This window comes from Amborella trichopoda, chromosome 1 (genome assembly GCF_054954075.1).
Source record: "Amborella trichopoda isolate Santa Cruz 75 chromosome 1, AtrichopodaSantaCruz75HAP2 v2.0, whole genome shotgun sequence".
NCBI lineage: Eukaryota > Viridiplantae > Streptophyta > Magnoliopsida > Amborellales > Amborellaceae > Amborella > Amborella trichopoda.
In genome coordinates this window covers 50,828,219-50,844,843 of record NC_142336.1, presented here as the reverse complement: position 1 = coordinate 50,844,843, position 16,625 = coordinate 50,828,219, and the positions used below count along the sequence as shown (strand labels likewise).

General features: G+C 37.1%; 1 protein-coding gene across 4 annotated transcripts; it reads right to left on the bottom strand.

Moving 5' to 3' along the window:
• Positions 1-1,189: 1,189 nt before the first annotated feature.
• On the bottom strand, positions 1,190-12,881 carry LOC18448934 (MACPF domain-containing protein NSL1). 4 transcript variants are annotated; one of them, XM_088871009.1, is made up of 9 exons: positions 12,405-12,881; positions 11,786-11,876; positions 11,463-11,532; positions 11,177-11,333; positions 5,203-5,389; positions 4,469-4,549; positions 4,178-4,361; positions 2,609-2,775; positions 1,190-2,177 (listed from the first exon to the last, which is right to left on the bottom strand). In XM_088871009.1, the coding sequence occupies exons 5-9, from the start codon at positions 5,344-5,346 to the stop codon at positions 1,512-1,514; spliced, it is 1,242 nt and encodes a 413-aa protein (XP_088727135.1). In that variant the 5' UTR covers positions 5,347-5,389; positions 11,177-11,333; positions 11,463-11,532; positions 11,786-11,876; positions 12,405-12,881; the 3' UTR covers positions 1,190-1,511. The 4 variants fall into 4 exon arrangements, with proteins under 4 accessions (XP_088727135.1, XP_088727136.1, XP_006859050.2 ...); XM_088871010.1 differs by lacking the exon at positions 11,786-11,876; XM_006858988.4 differs by lacking the exons at positions 11,463-11,532; positions 11,786-11,876 and having other exon boundaries at positions 11,177-11,415.
• Between the last annotated feature and the right edge of the window lie 3,744 nt (positions 12,882-16,625).

The window sequence follows — 16,625 nt, the reverse complement described above, 5'->3', positions numbered from 1 at the left end:
TTTTGCTATTATGGTGTCTTTTTTTCAGCCATTTCTAGGGTGTGAATTCAAGTTTCTGTTTCTTTTTATGTTGATATGAGCGAGTCACATTGTATACATTCCATTAAATATAGGGTTAAATATACATTTTGATCCCGGAAAAGAGGAAACCAATTTTCTTTGCCCAAGTCGGAAACTATTTTCACCTCCTCAACAAATAAAGGACGTGTATGGATGGATTACTTAACTCCAAGCAGTGGCAATAATTCATTTGAAATGGGAAAAATAAAGGGTTTGCACTGCTTCCACTATTTTAAAATACACTGCTTTCACCTCCCCCCCAACCATAGAATTCCTCACTAATTTTAAGAGTCCAAAATCTTTTTTTCCTTCATCAAATTTCACTTGTGAAATTGGAATGAAAATCAAGGATTAAGTCAGAAGACTCAGATTATGAGTTGGACTAACTTTTCTTACATCTCTCTGTTCCTGGGTTGCTTTTCTTTATGTTTCCAGCAAAATCATAGATGAAGAAATTGCAAAACTTAGGCCTAAAAAGAACAAAGAGGTTGAGTATCTAGGAACAAGGGTTGCATGACACCAGAGTATATATCAGAGGAAACATAGGTCAAAAATCTATCCCATGAAGATCGATCTTCTGAAGAGGTTTTAAGTTTTAGAGATGGAAACAGAGATCGATAGAGAGGATGTTTAAATAGAGGGGGCTGGGGGTGGGTTGTTTAATAGAGCAGAGGTTAGCGAGACACAGAAGCAGGCTAATTTTGAGAGGTAGAGACTGATAGAGAGGATGTTCACAGAGTGGGGTTGGATGGAGGAGGTTAGAGAGAAACAGAGAGTGAGGTTATTGAGAGGGCAAGCTAAATAGAGACTAAAGAGGGGAACCTGGGCTTCCAGTGTCTGATCTGCACCATCCAATTATACAGTCAGCACATATATCATGGACCGACGCACTATAACAAGTCTCTTCCATAATGGAATAACACCCTATCTTTCCTTTTCATCTCATCTCTCAACAGGAACATTGATATAACACATTAGTCGAAAGATTCTAGTATTTCGGAGACTCTCCCCAAGGTAAAAACCCTATTGAAGATCATTCTTGGGATTTCAAAATTTTGGGATATAATCTCTTCAATCAAGCAACCAATTCCAAAAAAAAAAGTCATGCTCACCCTATAAGTGCATAGAATAAATAAATAACACCCTCATATTGAATAGAGAATGTCCAAGTTTCCGACAATCAAACCGAAGCATATAGGAAATTGAAATCCCAATTTTTTCTGTTTGGGAATACGCATCTAGTGATGAGCATTCCAAAATTCCACATAAAAAATATTCTCCTGAGCAGGTCTTTCACCCAGTGGAGTATATACACAGCACGCTCCCACAAGGGAGCGGAACGGGTGCTCAAGACATTATACAAGAATTCATCAACTCTCCAAATACCTAGGCCATTGGTTAGACGTGCGCACTCGTCTAATTCAGACTTCTGTTGCAAGTCTCTGTTCTCTTTAGGTATCCTCCCCTTCCATTATCGTCAACAATGAGTACTTAACCCGCATCGATATCCTCCCCCCCTCGACACACAATTTAGCACCACTCACCACCCAATATCCCGGCAAGCTCTCCGGCCCCCTCACCATCTCTGAAACGTCCACAAACTTCAAAACCCCCGAGGTCTGCATTGGGCCTCGTGGTGCCCTCGGGAACACAGCCGAGTTCAATTCCACCTTCTCAACCCTCTCAGAGGGACCCAGGCGCCCCAGACCCAACATTGACGAAAGAGCCCCTGATCTCTGAGGGGGACCCATTGAGGTCCCTTCCCATTCTGACCGTCGGATCTTAGCAGAACCCACAACAGAGAAGCCCAATCTCAAGAATAGAGCCCTCTTTGGGCTCACCTCTAATCGTGCACTCGTGACTATGGGAGCCGAATTATCATCGATGAGGCCACCTTGATGTTGTACGGGGGCAGTGTATATGTGAGAAAAGCAGGTGGATTTGAGGGGTTCAAAGTAATTGGGCTTGGGCGGGGCAGGTTCGCGGGCCTGCTCATCAAAGACTTGGAGGATTTTGGGGAGAGAGGAGAGATGTTGGAGGTGGATTGCAAGTTGATTGCCCTTCCTTCCTTCGAGGTAGAGGCGGATGCCAGTGACCGGGAATTTTCCTACATCGACCTGTGAATGGAACAAGATTTGTGTGGAGGAGAGAGAGATCAGTCTGTGAAAAATGACACCGAACAGTTTTGTTATTTCACCTGCATTTGTTCATATGACTTGTGCATGTGTGTAGAGAGGAAGAGAGAACTTCTGAAAGTGCTTAGCAAGGGCGCACAAGAAATCACACAGGGTAAAACAGCCAATGCACTAGAGTATAACAGAGACCTCCCACTATGTTCTCCCTTGATCTTTTGTGGCATAATTATTACAGTGGAGGGTTACAGGACCATTTCACCATTACCAATTTCAGGCTCATGGTTTCCATTTCTCTATAGAACATGTAACACAATCTATTAAAGAAACAGATTTCTGCAAATACCTTACAACTCCATTACAAATTAAACTGATGAAGAAACCTATTCACAAGCAAATGAGCATGAGGTACTCACATTCATGGTATTGACAAAAAGCTTGGGACCCATAAAGGAGAACTGGAGATGTGGCAATCCGGTCTGCCTGCACTGAGGCCCAAGAGGGAGCTCTCCAAATGTTGGAGCCCATTGTCGTGGTACCTGGAACTCCAAGAAATAACGGAGTTCTTCAATGGGCGGTTTATCTGAATTCATTGTTGGATCAGCAATTTCATCAACAGCGTACTTGAAATTTCATCAACATATGAATAATGCACTTGAAATTCCTCCTAACACCTGATACTACTGATTAATACAAAGAAAGATGCATGTATGTGTGCTTGTTTGATCCTTACTTAGCAATTTTCGAGAGGGAAAGCACAATGTATTCCAGTGGACAATGAAATATCATAACCAAATTGGGTCATCATTATCCAATGAAATGATGGATGTTACTCGGAGTGGGACCACTACTGATGTCATGTACAGTTCTGGTGGTCACACTCTTTCTCCATTACCATCTATGGATTTATCAGATGATGATGGCTCCAATGGGACTATTTGTTTTTTTCCATTTTTATTTCCAGTTCATTTGGACGAATGCCATGCTATTTCCTCATAACCATTCCGTATTTCTCTATACGGGCACGTTTGATAACCGAGAGCTTTTGTAAGTGGGAGTGGAACATCCCACTTCCACATTTGATAGCAAGGAGGTTTGGAAGGGTGGCATTCTACGCCCTTCAACACGCCTCTTTTTTAATGTTAAAACAAGCCCATTTTTTGGAAGGCTGTCCTTCCATCAAAAATGATGAAAGCAAGGCCTTCCATAATAAATGGGAGACTCCCTTCCTCGCACATAAATTGCACGTGTCCAACGCGCCCTAAAAAATAATGGAACTGATGAAATATATGATACAATCTCAACTTTAATAGAAAAGCTAGCCTCAACTGAATGTGTATATATATATATATATATATATGTGTGTGTGTGTGTGTGTGTGTGTGTGTGTGTGTGTGTGTGCACGCGCGCTATTTGTGTGTATGTATGTTTGTCCACATATACATACACATAGGAAAACACTTGCAAACACTCATGAGGGAATTTTTACAGTATTTCGCTCATAGCTCGTCACTATCCAAAATCCATCATTCGTTGCCTAATAGCATTTGAATTTTAATAATTTTTTGTAAATCAGATTCATCTAAAATTTGGAGCGTGAATACAACTAACCAATTTTCACCCAAATAAAAATATTTGATAATAAATAATTCTCAAAAAATAAAATTACAAAAATACCTCTAAAATATTCATTGGGGTAATTTGGCCATTTTTATTAATTAGATTATTTTTTATATTTTATTTAGGTGCACCTTACTAAGGCACACATCCACAAAATTTCAAGTTAATCTGATTTGTTGAAAAATTATTAAAATTCAAACACTTTCAGACAATCGTGACCGTTTGATAATGATGAGTAAAGAGCGAATGCCATAGATATTTGCTCATGAGTGTTTTAAAGTGTTTTCTCCTGAGATTATCTACACTAACAGGGACAAAGCCAAATACCGCATAAAATACCATTTAAGCTCTGTATTTGTACTCACAACGAAGGTACAAGTTTACTGCATGAGTGAGAAATCCACTGCCTGAGATACCATGCAAGAGAGAAGCTATTGGCACCAATGACATTGATATCACATCAGGTGCTTGTGAAATTGTGCCTAACCATTGGGTATGACCTTGACCTATATCAATTCCTCCCCTTCTAATGGAAATGCTTACAATTTCCTGCAACAAAATAATAGAAGGTACAATCTGTTATTTCCTTTGAATGAAGACCAATTTCCAAACCATAATATTTGTCAAACCCAACCAAAAATGGTAAAAGAAAATACCTCTTTCTTAGAATGAGACACAACTTTGTTTTTAGAGTTTGAGAACATTAAGTGAGACTCCAGATTTCCTAGTAGAGACTCCTGGAAATGAGAACAAACCAACTGAAGATAAGTTATACATATATTAAGAGAGAGAGAGAGAGAGAGAGAGAGAGAGAGAGAGATGACAGTATGTAATGTTGACACCCACAGTTCATCATCCAAAATTACAGGCACCCAAAGACATGAGGGAATATAACATGAATAGACAAGTTGACCTCATGTTATCGTGAGGGGGAAAAAAATTGCAAAAGATGCTACAGAACTGCACGCCCTCAAACAAGCACAATATCTTTCAGAAAAGCACATATATGCTGGAAGTATCAGTTAAAATCTCAGTTTCTTTTTGGAAAAAGAAAAGATCATCTATATTTGTTAGAAGACACTTCCTTTCCATCTGCGGATGTTGATAAGGGTATAGATGGCTAGAAATGGGAGAAAATTGTGCCTTACACTGAAAAACAGTCCATATAATGTAATCACAAAAAGGACCAAAGCCTCATAGCCTTCGTCCAACAGAAATCCAGGTAGCTTTGTCTGATGGTTGTAGCTGGCTGCATAGATTTAATTCGCCCAGCTAAACTAGCACCTTTTAGAGCATACTTTATGGTAGTCTGCTTGGATATTTTCATTCATTAAAGATTATTACTTTTAACACTCACTAGAAAAAATCATTAGTTTTGACATCTACACACCTTCTGCCTTGATATCTTATCAGAATCAGGGATGACATCAGAAAATCTTGCATCAGCTAATTTCTTCAGTATTTTCTGCACTTCGGTTGACTTGAGAGAAGAGTTGTGCTGCTGTTTGATACTAACAACATCCTTGCCTCCCATTTTTACACCCACAACAACATGAGTACCATAATTCTCAATAAACCTGAAAAAAAAAAAAATCCCATACCATTTAGGGCAAGCTAAGTACACGTTCAAAACCAACAAGAGACACAAGGGCTGAACCCTCTCTGAAACCCACCATTCACTCCACAATTTTCAATGGCACAGAGAATTCCTATGTAACAGTACAGGACGTGTAATGCAAAACAATGATTAAGGAAACAAGAACAGTGAGTGTTCCTCAATTGAATATAAAAAATTTAACCAGATTTTTATTTCTTCAAAAAAATAGCCATTACAAGAAAAGCCAATGTCTGGAAATTTGATTGAAACAAGGAAAACTGGTGATGCAGGTGGATACATGATATAAAGCCCTCATTCAGTACATTACCTTTTCCGCCATGAGCACCTCAGTAATTGTGCTTAACCAAAATACAGAGGTTCGCTTTTACAAGTAATAAAAATGTCAATTTAATATACAGTGCAGAGCACATTGAATCCCCCCAGTCCTGACAGACACGTCTAAACTGCAGACTGACTACTCTCAATAGTTTCTAGCATTTTTAGGTATAACTTTCTTTGGAGTCTCTTTTATCATTATTTTTCCTCTTTCTTATATACCAAGAAATTGAAATAAAACTCTAGTTTTCCATAAAACTAGCTCATACACCATAGTCTTTGTATTCTTTAACTGCAACTAAATCAACAAAGAATCCTATCAAACATGCATCTTTTTCTATGATAGCTTCCATGGGTTCAACTAAGATATCTCAACATTTTGTATCCCTTAAGGTTATAAATACAAAATTATGTATTCAACAAATAACAAATCCTACTACATTGTCTTAGTAGAAAATCAGAGTGAAGACACTAAGCTCCTAAATATCCTCGCAAACTTATCAAGCAGAATACTAAGATGTCTATGAAACAAGGAGTCAAGGACAATGATATAAGAATATATGTCTGAGTCGGAGTCGATGAATCTCACTCGCTTATATAGTTATATTTTTCCAATTTGTTGGAACACATCAATACAAGTCTGTACAATGCATAAGTGAGTATACAATTATAGATAAAAATAAAGGAAAATATCAATTTAAACCCCCCTAGAAAATCAGATTTTCATTTGTTTCACATGGCATAGGTAGTTATAAAAGAATTTCAGCCCACCCCTTCCATAGAAACCTAAACTATTTCCTTTATTTCTCCATAAATAACCCCTTTGTAGTGATAAATCCATCTATCCATTTTCAATGTTAAAAGGCCCACCAATTTCTCTCTCACACACAGGCTAACACTTCCCTTCTCCCCATTAAAACCCATGATAAAATCTCCCTTCCCTCCCTCCCTCTAAATTCTCTCTCTCATACTGTAAAACCCTCCCCTTCTTCTTCAAGACAAGATCTTACTCTCTTTCTCCCACATACTGCCATCCCAATAGTGTTTTGAGAGCGAAACCTAGTAAAGAATTATACAAGCCCCTTCTCAGTTGTAGAAACTTGATGGATTTATGCGAAAAAGAATAAAGAGGTTTGGACAGAGAAAATATATTGCAGTGTGAGAGCATGACAGCGAGAACGAGAGAAAAGGATGGCTTCAAAAAGAATGAATGAGAGGACGAGAGAAAGTTTCAACTGGTTAGGTCTTTGATCTTAGTTGGACTTCACATATTCAAAAGGGTATGTTTTGGGAGTAAAATATCAAGAAAGGGATCATGTTCTACAGAAGGGCGCAGTGTTTTAAAATGCGGCCGCATCATGTGGGATGCGCTCGCATCTGCATCGCAAACTGGCGCATATGCGCTTTTGACAGATGCGGCCGCATATGCGCCGCATCAAGCCGCATCATGGCCGCATCCCACATCATGGCCACATCGCCCGCATCTGTTTTCCACGGAAAAAATTATCGATGAGGGGCAAAATGGTCTTTTTGAACTTCCAAAGTTTAGGGAAACTGTTTGAGGGGTTATTATACCCCCTAAACGAAGATTTCCAACCACTTTGGTGGCTTTTTTTGCATCAAATCGAGGGGAAAAACAAATTTGGCGGAAATTTTCTTTTCATCCAAATCTTTGATTTGGTAGTTGTTTGATACTTGGATGTTTATTTGATGCCTTTGATTGTTGATTGGGGGATGTTAAGGTGAATTTGTGATAAGAAATTGGGGGTTTCAGAGGCCGTGAAGAAATCGAGCAATAGTTTACAGAGTCGATAACTTTTATTCCTTCTTGTACAATAATACTGTTATACTTATTTTTGGGGCAATGTCTTCTTCTCAATCTTCTAATAACAAGGATCCAGCTTGGAAATATGCTAAACTAAAAAATCCGAAAGATATAAATTGTGTGATATGCTTGATCTGTGGAAATACTTATATGGGTGGTATTTTTTGACAAAAAGAGCATTTAGCAAGAATTTCTGGGAATGTAAGAGCATGCCCACAAGCTACAGATGATATAAAAAAGGAGATTAGAGAATATTTGGATAGATTGAAAAAAGATAATGAGAAAAAAAAAAGAATTACGTGATGATATGCAATTATTTTATGATGTTGATGATGATCATGATGATATGTCTGAAGTTGCTATGAGGCAAAGAGGTACTCATACTCCAACTTCAAGAGAGAGGGTTATAAATATTGGTGGTAGTATTGAGAGAAGAACACCTCTCTCTAAGGGGCCAATGGATTATTTTTTCACCCCTAGCCCCGAAATTGTGGTTCAGGCAAGAAAGAAAAAAACAAAACAAACCATAATTGAAAATAAATATAAGAAAGAACAAAGGAAGTCAGTATGTAAGTGGATTGCAAAGTTTATTTACATGGCCGGCATTCCTTTTAATACTATAACTCTGGATAGTTTTGCATGCATGGTCCAAGCAATTGGGCAATGTGGCCCAAGACTTATTCCTCCTTCACTACATGAGGTTAGGGAGCCCTTGTTGAAGGATGACGTATTTGATGTGAATAAAATTTTGATTTCTCAGAGAGAAGGGTGCCAGAAATATGTGGCCACTATTATGTGTGATGGTTGGTCCGATGGGAAATCAAGGGCATTCATTAATTTTTTGGTTAACTGCCCAACAGGTACGTTTTTTGTTAAGTCTATTGATGCATCAGACAAGTCACATGATGGTACATACTTATGTGGCTTGCTGGATGAGATTGTCGATTTTGTTGGGGAGCAAAATGTGGTACAAATTATCACTGACAATGGTGCCAACTATGCTGCAGCTGAGCATATCTTGACTTTGAAAATGAAGCATATGTTTTGGACTCCTTGCGCAGCTCACTGTGTTAATCTTATGCTTAAGGAAATGGTACAACATCTTTATTTAGTGGGGTGATTTCAAGAGCTATGCTTGTTGTTGGATTTATTTACAATCAAACCATAGTCCTAAGCATGATGAGGTCTTTTACAAAAAAGAGAGAATTAGTGAGACCGGGTATCACTAGATTTGCCTTGTCATTTCTCACTCTTCGAAACCTAGCCAAGCAAAAAAGTGCCTTGAGGACCATGTTTGCTTCAGAGCAATGGAGTCAAATCAAATGGTCAAAGCATAAGGATGGGAGAAAGGCTGAAAAAATTATTCTGAATACATCTTTTTGGAGTCAAATAATTCTTGCATTGGAGGTGGCTCGCCCTTTAGTGAGAGTGCTTCGACTGGTTGATGGTGATTCGAAGCCCACCATGGGCTACATACATGAGGCAATGACTAGGACAAGAACTGAAATAAAAGATGTTTTAAAGGATGATGAAAATATGCGCAAAGCTATACTTGAAATTATTGATAGGATATGGGATACCCAGCTTCACAGGCCCCTCCATTCAGCCGGTTACTTTCTAAACCCATCTCTTCACTACAAGCACCCATCCATTGAGTCAGATCATGTAATAAATGGTGGATTCTTAAATGTGCTGGAGAGGTTGGTGTCAGACAAAGATATCCAGGATGAGATCCAGAGCCATGAATTGATTAAGTTCAAGTTAGCCTTGAGAAACTTTGGGAGAGATATTGCCACTCGAAATAAGGACACTACAGATCCAGGTAAAGGCCAAAAGCCCAAAAATAATCTTACTTGTCTCTTATTTTATGTATAGTTCCATTATTTATTTTCTACCCTTAATTTTTAACTATATTCTAAATTATAAAATATTATACAGCTGCATGGTGGGCATTATATGGAAGCGAGACACCAAATCTAGAACATCTCGCTATTCGAGTGTTGAATCTCACATGGTGAGCGCAATTGGAGTGCACTTGAGCATGTAAGTCCTTTACTCCTTATTCCTTAATCCTTATTTCTTGAATTTCAATTTCTAATCTAAAATCTAATTTATCTGATTTCAAATTTCTACCACAACTCCATACAAAAAAAAGAACTAGGTGGGTGCAGAAAAAGTAGAATGATATGGTTTATGTGCGGTATAACGAGCGGCTTAGGGAGAGGTATGAAAATCGCACGAAGCTCAACCCTATTCAATTATATGAAGTTGATGGTGATTCCATAAGTGAGTGGACCATGGATCCAAGACAAGAGCATGTGTTTGAGGGTGAGGATATTACATGGCTTGATGTCGAGCTAGCAACAGGGGCTAATGAAGACGATCAACCTAACACTAAAGCACAAAGGAGTAGAGGAGTTGCTGGGTCTAGTCGAACTCGCACATTAGCTTTAAAGGTCGAGGAGGAGGAAGCTGACTCAAAGGAGACCGATGAAGAAGAATACATGGAGGCCGTCGAGGATGATAATGATGATGCGCATGACGACTCTCAAGATGACTTGTTTTATTGATATTTGAAAAAATGAAGTTCAAATTTCAAAATTGACTCTCAAAATGGATGATTGTATTAAGTTATTAACTATTAACTCTTCTTGAGCTTGACTTTTGGTTTGTATTTTGTAATATCACTATTTTGTACTTATAGTTGTTGATGGTTGTGCTTATGGTGCAACTTTGTGCTTATGGTTGTTGATTGTTGAATGCTTTATGAAGCTGGTTTCAAGTTTCTAGTTTCTATCAGGGAATAGTGGATAACTGGATACAGAATCTCGGACAGCTAATAGTTTTGAAGTTAATCATTAAACTAAAATACCTACTAATACATATATCACCTTCATATATTTTTTTATGCATTAACTTTTTTTTTAGATTTTTTAGAACTTTTTTACATTTATTGACCGCATCATCACGATGCACCCGCATCCGGGCCGCATCGGCCCCCCACCGCATCAGGGCCACATCCTGCATTTTAAAACACTGGAATGGCACTTACAAAATTTAATCCTAGATCACCATGCTTCTTGAAATGGAACAAACTGATGATTTTATATGAAACCCCAATCTAGTGGAGGGTTCGAACCAATAATTTCCCTAACATTTTTTTAATAATAATAATTTAAAAATAAAACATATGGGTCTAAATCAAACGCACACAATTCCAAAATAACTAATAACACTAAGAGCACCCATAAGTGTCAACAGACATGCATAACTAACAATGAAGAAATTTGTATTGAGAAGCAGACACGATTTCTTACTTGTCCTATGCCTCACATGTCCATATAGAAGACACATTATGTCTTCAAATAAATAAATAAAAGGAAATTTCCAGACATGCATGTCAACACAGATTTCCTCTGTTTTTATTCATGCCATGAGCATCAAATTGCATGTCTAGTTATTTGGCATGTCTCATTCTCCTAAACGCATGTGACACACATCATTGTTATCGAAGCTTATCATCTGTTTAAAGGCACAAAATGCAAACACATGTGATGGAAAAAAATTGTAAAGACATTTGGGACAAAACAAAGTTTTGAATCTCACTCAGCCAAAGCAGCAGGATCCCATGACGATGGAACTTGTTGCTTAACATGGTCACATAGTGTTAACTGTGATTTAGTGAGTTGAACACTGTAGAACGTTATGAACCACCCATCAAAGGCAAGGATTTGTGAAGCAGCTGCATCCTTCTGCCAACACCCTGGAAAACCAAACATAGCATTGAATAGACCTGATGGAATTTTACCCGAAAGAGACAGATCACGATTGAAATGCTCTGACATCTGCAGCAACAACCAGAAAGTGAAAAGATATATCACATACTATGTACCTTTATTGTGTAGTAAACGATAACCAGTTTCAGTAAACTTCAAGTACAGTTAGTCGTCGTTATAGGTGATCTGCACAAGAATGAACACCATAGATATATCCACTCCATTCAATACAATCAAACATATAGGCCTTATCTATCTAATTTCCATTTGAACACACATTGAGACTACAGATACTGACCATAGGCCCGTCAATAAAAAGAGGGATTGAAGGCATGGATCTCAAATGACGCATGCCCACAAGCATGAAGCACAAAAGCTCACCTATGCCATTGTAGAAAGTAGAATAGAAATAAATTGGAAAGGAGGGAAGATAACTTACATTATACAGGTCCTAGTAAATTGTCGATAAAATACAGTGGATGGCCCAATGAATTTCTCTTGGCTAATTCAAACCAACTTTTCAAGGCAATCTACAATTCAAAGTGTCTAATGTTACACTCTCTGGATAACCTCACCAAGTTTCTTATAACGCTTGAGGCCATGCACAACTAAGTAATTCTGATTAAACTGAAACTGACTTTGTTGCCAAAATGCCAAAATCTAAACTTATAAAAGTTGACCCACTAATAAATGTGTAATTTTAAAAAAAATTAAGACTTGCCCATAGACACGCTTTTATTTTCTCATTACTCTTTATCATTTTACTTGAATAAACACATTGATAGCACGCTTTAAAAATAGAATTCCAACATCATGCCATAATTACAAAGTAAAAGAAAAAAATTAAACCCAACAACCAAATTCACTCGCATATGTCAACTCACTATGTAATATGAAATTGGTTTAAATGGCCGAACTTGAAAGGAATAGCTTGCTTTATAAAAGCAACTCAACCCATATTGTCAAACAAAAATCCAAAATTGACAATCAAAATCCACTACTATATGTTAAACCAAAAAGTAAAAAATTCTGCATGTGTAATGAAAGTGAAATTTTACCTGCTGAAAAGAAAGAACATCAGATGAAAACCTTGTCCTCTCTCCTTTGCCACAGGTAATCGATTTAGGAACATTCGAAACTATAACACCCACTGGTAAATCAATATCTCGAACCAAGGTTTCTTCAATCTTGATCAATCTCAATCCCGAAGGCCCACGCTTGCATCTTGACAACCAAATATCATCAGTTAGATCAAAGCCAGAACCAACGGCCCAGATTGCTTTCTCTCCAGCTATCTGAGGGTCCATTGGAAACCTCTGAAACTCCATTGCGGACCAATCTAGGGTTTTTTACCCAACTCTTAAAGGAGTTGCAGAGACAAAAGGGTTTTCTAGGCTTTTTGCTGATGAGCTGGAAATTTGGGCTAGGGTTTTGTTACATGAGATTAGATATGAAAGTTCTAGGGTTTTTTGAGGCCATGGAAATGGGTTCAGCCACTGGTTCAGCGACTTTGGACGTCACCCTCACTTGCGAATAACGTAAAAACGAGGTTTGGATTTTGAGATCAAACGGCAACTGTTTCCAAATAACGTAAAAAATACGTGCGAATTTTTAAAACGAGGTTTGGATTTCGGTTTCGTTTCTATGGGATGGAACCGAAGTATACCGAAAAGTCGTCCACAAAGTGGTATACTAGGTTTTCTACGCCATTTTGTTGAATTTCTTCGAAATTTTGGATGCTATGCGCAGCCAATTTTCCAAGGGTGTGGTTTGTAGAAGCCGGGGCCCTAAACAATTTCAATACTAGAAATCTTTGTGGTGGCTTGAAATTTTATTTTTATTGGTAATTATAAAATTTAAAACTTTAAAAGCAGTGTAGATTAAGCAAATCTATGATGAAAATTTCAAAAATTGATCGTTCAAATATGTATTACTAGATATACTATTTTTAAGACTTTAAATCCATTTTTTCTTGTGTCCATACATCTTGAGGTCGAGATGATCAATAGGATGATTTTTGGGCCTCAAAACAACTTTTTTAGTGAATTTTTGAAATACGCCCTAAATTGATTGTTAGTTTCGGCCTTATAGAAACCTTTTCCATATTCCAATCAACTAAATATAATTAAATACTTTTTTTGAGAAATTTTCAATTAAATTCAGCCAAATTTGGATGTTACGTATCATTAGATCGGAGTCTACTACCAAATATTTAAAAGACTTTTATAAAAGGAAATGTATGCAATGAAATCCCTTCTTTTTAGTACAAGGAAGTCACAATTACTATTGATTGTTAGATATAACATCCAGTGTTTGGGAATGTGACATTAACAATGCACAATAGTAGAATCAAGATTTTGCAAATGTTGTGACGCATTTTGATCCATTAAATATCATATCTACTGGTTAAGAATAATCGTAACTTTTGCATCAAAAGTAAATAGTCTCATAATAACCCTATTTAATTAAATGAGAGTATTTACTTTCTCTAGAAAGATGTCACAATTAATCTGAGCCATCAAATATAAAATTATAATGATTGTACTTTTGACCATGTGCCTAATAAATTGGACACTCCCATCCCCCAATTGAAAATCAATGGGTTAATAGCAATTGAGCCCTCCTTCGACCGAAAGGAGATGGTATGTATGCACGTTTCTACATTATTTAGAGAAGGACGAGATTTTGGTACGTCGACACACTCTCGAGCATCGTCACGATTATCACCGACAATTTCAGTTTATTGGGTTTTTTTCTTGTGATATTTTCGGGGAGTGACGTTAACTTTAATACAATCCCAATAATATTAATTTATCGCGATAATTTTTGCAAGACGAGCTATGTTTTTATGAGAACGGACTATTAGGCGAACATATGATAACTTTCGTAAAACTAGTGATTTTTGGGTCACGATCATTTCTATAAGGCCCTTATGGGAGGCGATAATTTTTGTGAGATTAGTCCTGCTTTTATGAGATAGAACATTAGGCAATAAAAAAATAACAAAAATATTTATAAGAATGAGTAGCAAAATAAGAATGGTAAAATTTAGAATAAATACATTCGAAAGAACTTAGGAGTGGCTCCAATTCGGGCTGGCCACAGGCTGAGTCTGGCCCTAGTTCTCATAGGGCCGGGTCAACCCTAACAGGGGCAAAATAGCCGTACCCTAGCCCTATCAGAGCTCGGCCAAGCTAGGCTAGGCCAAATAAAATAAGAAAAAATAGAAAAAAAAAAAAAACTAAGAAAAAAAGAGGGCAAGGCTAGGCCAAACCAGGTTGATCATGGCCCATGCCCAACCCATCATACCCTCTGGCCATGGTTGCTCAGCCCTCAAGCCACATTTTGTGGCCCAAACCGTAATTTTTTAGCCGGGCCACTCGGCCTATTGCTACCCTAAGCTTCAATAAGTAATAAGATGAGGGAAATTATACTTACGTGATCTGGTTAGGAGAGACGATTTGGTTCAAGTGGAAAGCTTTAAAAGAGCAAAATAATGCCTAAGAAGCTTTGGATGGAAGCAGTGAGAAGAGATTTGGTGACTCACAGTGAATGAGATATAGCATGGAGCACAATGGTGGAATAGAAATTTTTTTTTTTTTTATGATAAATGCCCAAGTGGAAGAGCATGAATCCATGAAGGTCCAACCATCCAAAAATATAAGTATTTTTTAATATATCAATTATATCACAACAATGCTAAACTTTTTTATTCTCCTTTTGCCAAACTTTTTTTATCTAGATATATAATATTTTTTCATGGAAAATTTCCCTTTGAATTCCCATTTAAATCGGCTATATTAAGATTACCATACGGGGGAGGCTCATTTGATATCCAAAAACTGCTCAGCAACAATCATACAAGTGGGTGATATTGAGGTGAACCAGAAAATTTTGGATAGAGCAAGATCGTAATGTTGGGGTGAACCAAAAAATTTTGGGTAGAGACGGGATCTAAATATTCGCTGGATAAGTAATAACAAGAGTAGTTATGAACCATGTAGACCATCCCTATGCTATGGTTCGGTGATCTCCCACTCTTTTCCATCTTCCAATTGTTTACTGGGTGCTCCATATATCTCAAATTTTCAAGTATATACTCATTTTAGTTAACAAATAAAGCTCCATAGAATGAAGCCTCTACCTGATATTCAAGACAAGTATAACAGGTAAGTTTCAATTATTCATTAATGCAAAAATTGATTTTTATAATATTTTGAAGTCCTAATAATTTTCTGATAAAAATGGCTTGCTCGATAATATCCCAAAAAAATCCCTATCGATAGTAAACTGATATCGAAAATTATCACTAAGTTCTCAAGCGCAGGATCCTTCCGAAATCCATACCTAAGAGGAATTGTTTTATCCAAATTTCAACCACCATGATCATAAAATCTATATTAAAAAAACACAAAAAATTTAAAACATAGACAATTTAAACGTTTGTTTTCAAATTTCGGAGCTTAGGAAGACTCGCCATTTTTGGAAAAGTAAGACGGTGCTGATGGCATCAAACGTTAATAAAAAAAATTTCAAAAACACTGTGGTCCAGCGGACCACCTAAAACATAATTCGATAAAGTGGAGATAATGGTTGGTAATCGGGGGATCCGACTATGTACTTTAAGGTGTGTTTCATACGTCTATCTCTTTTTATGGAAGAGAGGGCTTACAAAAATAAACCCATTTTAACACTAAAAAAAAGCTGCATAGAAAGTTGCCCTTCCACTTTACAACTTCCACATAGTAATATCAAACATAGAAGTGGGATATTTAACTCCCATTTTCAAGAACTTCTTCTTATCAAACACACCCTAAAAGAAGTATAAAGTAGAAAAAAGTTTACATAAGATTGTCACCCACCTCGAAAATCTTTTGAAACACGTTATTTTGATATCCAAAAACATCTAATTGATCATCTTGACATTGAGAAGAACCGAAAATTTTAAATTTATGATCATTCAAATATCGAAATTGGCCCCGTTTTCAATTTTTGAACAACCGTCGATTGTTCAACATCCAAAAAATAGTAAAGTCATTTTTTTTTTTAAATTTCCGTTTTGACATGAAAAACCGGACATGAAAGTAATAAAAAAAACTATTCAGTACAGCCGTAATAATGAAAACTATAATACATATGTATGTAATTTTCCCAAAATAAAATAAAAAAATACTTTGATGTTTTCAACCTCCGACTGAGGGACAAAATAGGAGAAGAAAAAAACAGGGTATTTTTATAAAAAAATCCCAGTCCAATGCTGTAAATATCAAACCGATGTA

What these genes read in the sequence shown, in the direction of transcription:
- LOC18448934 (XM_006858988.4), bottom strand. Translation starts at nt 12,674, where the DNA reads ATGGAGTTTCAGAGGTTTCCAATGGACCCTCAGATAGCTGGAGAGAAA. An exon ending in ATGTTCTTTCTTTTCAGCAG is followed by an intron (nt 11,416 to 12,404) that starts GTAAAATTTCAC and finishes TTGTTGCTGCAG; the next exon opens with ATGTCAGAGCATTTCAATCG. An exon ending in ATAAGATATCAAGGCAGAAG is followed by an intron (nt 4,550 to 5,202) that starts GTGTGTAGATGT and finishes TCTCATTTCCAG; the next exon opens with GAGTCTCTACTAGGAAATCT.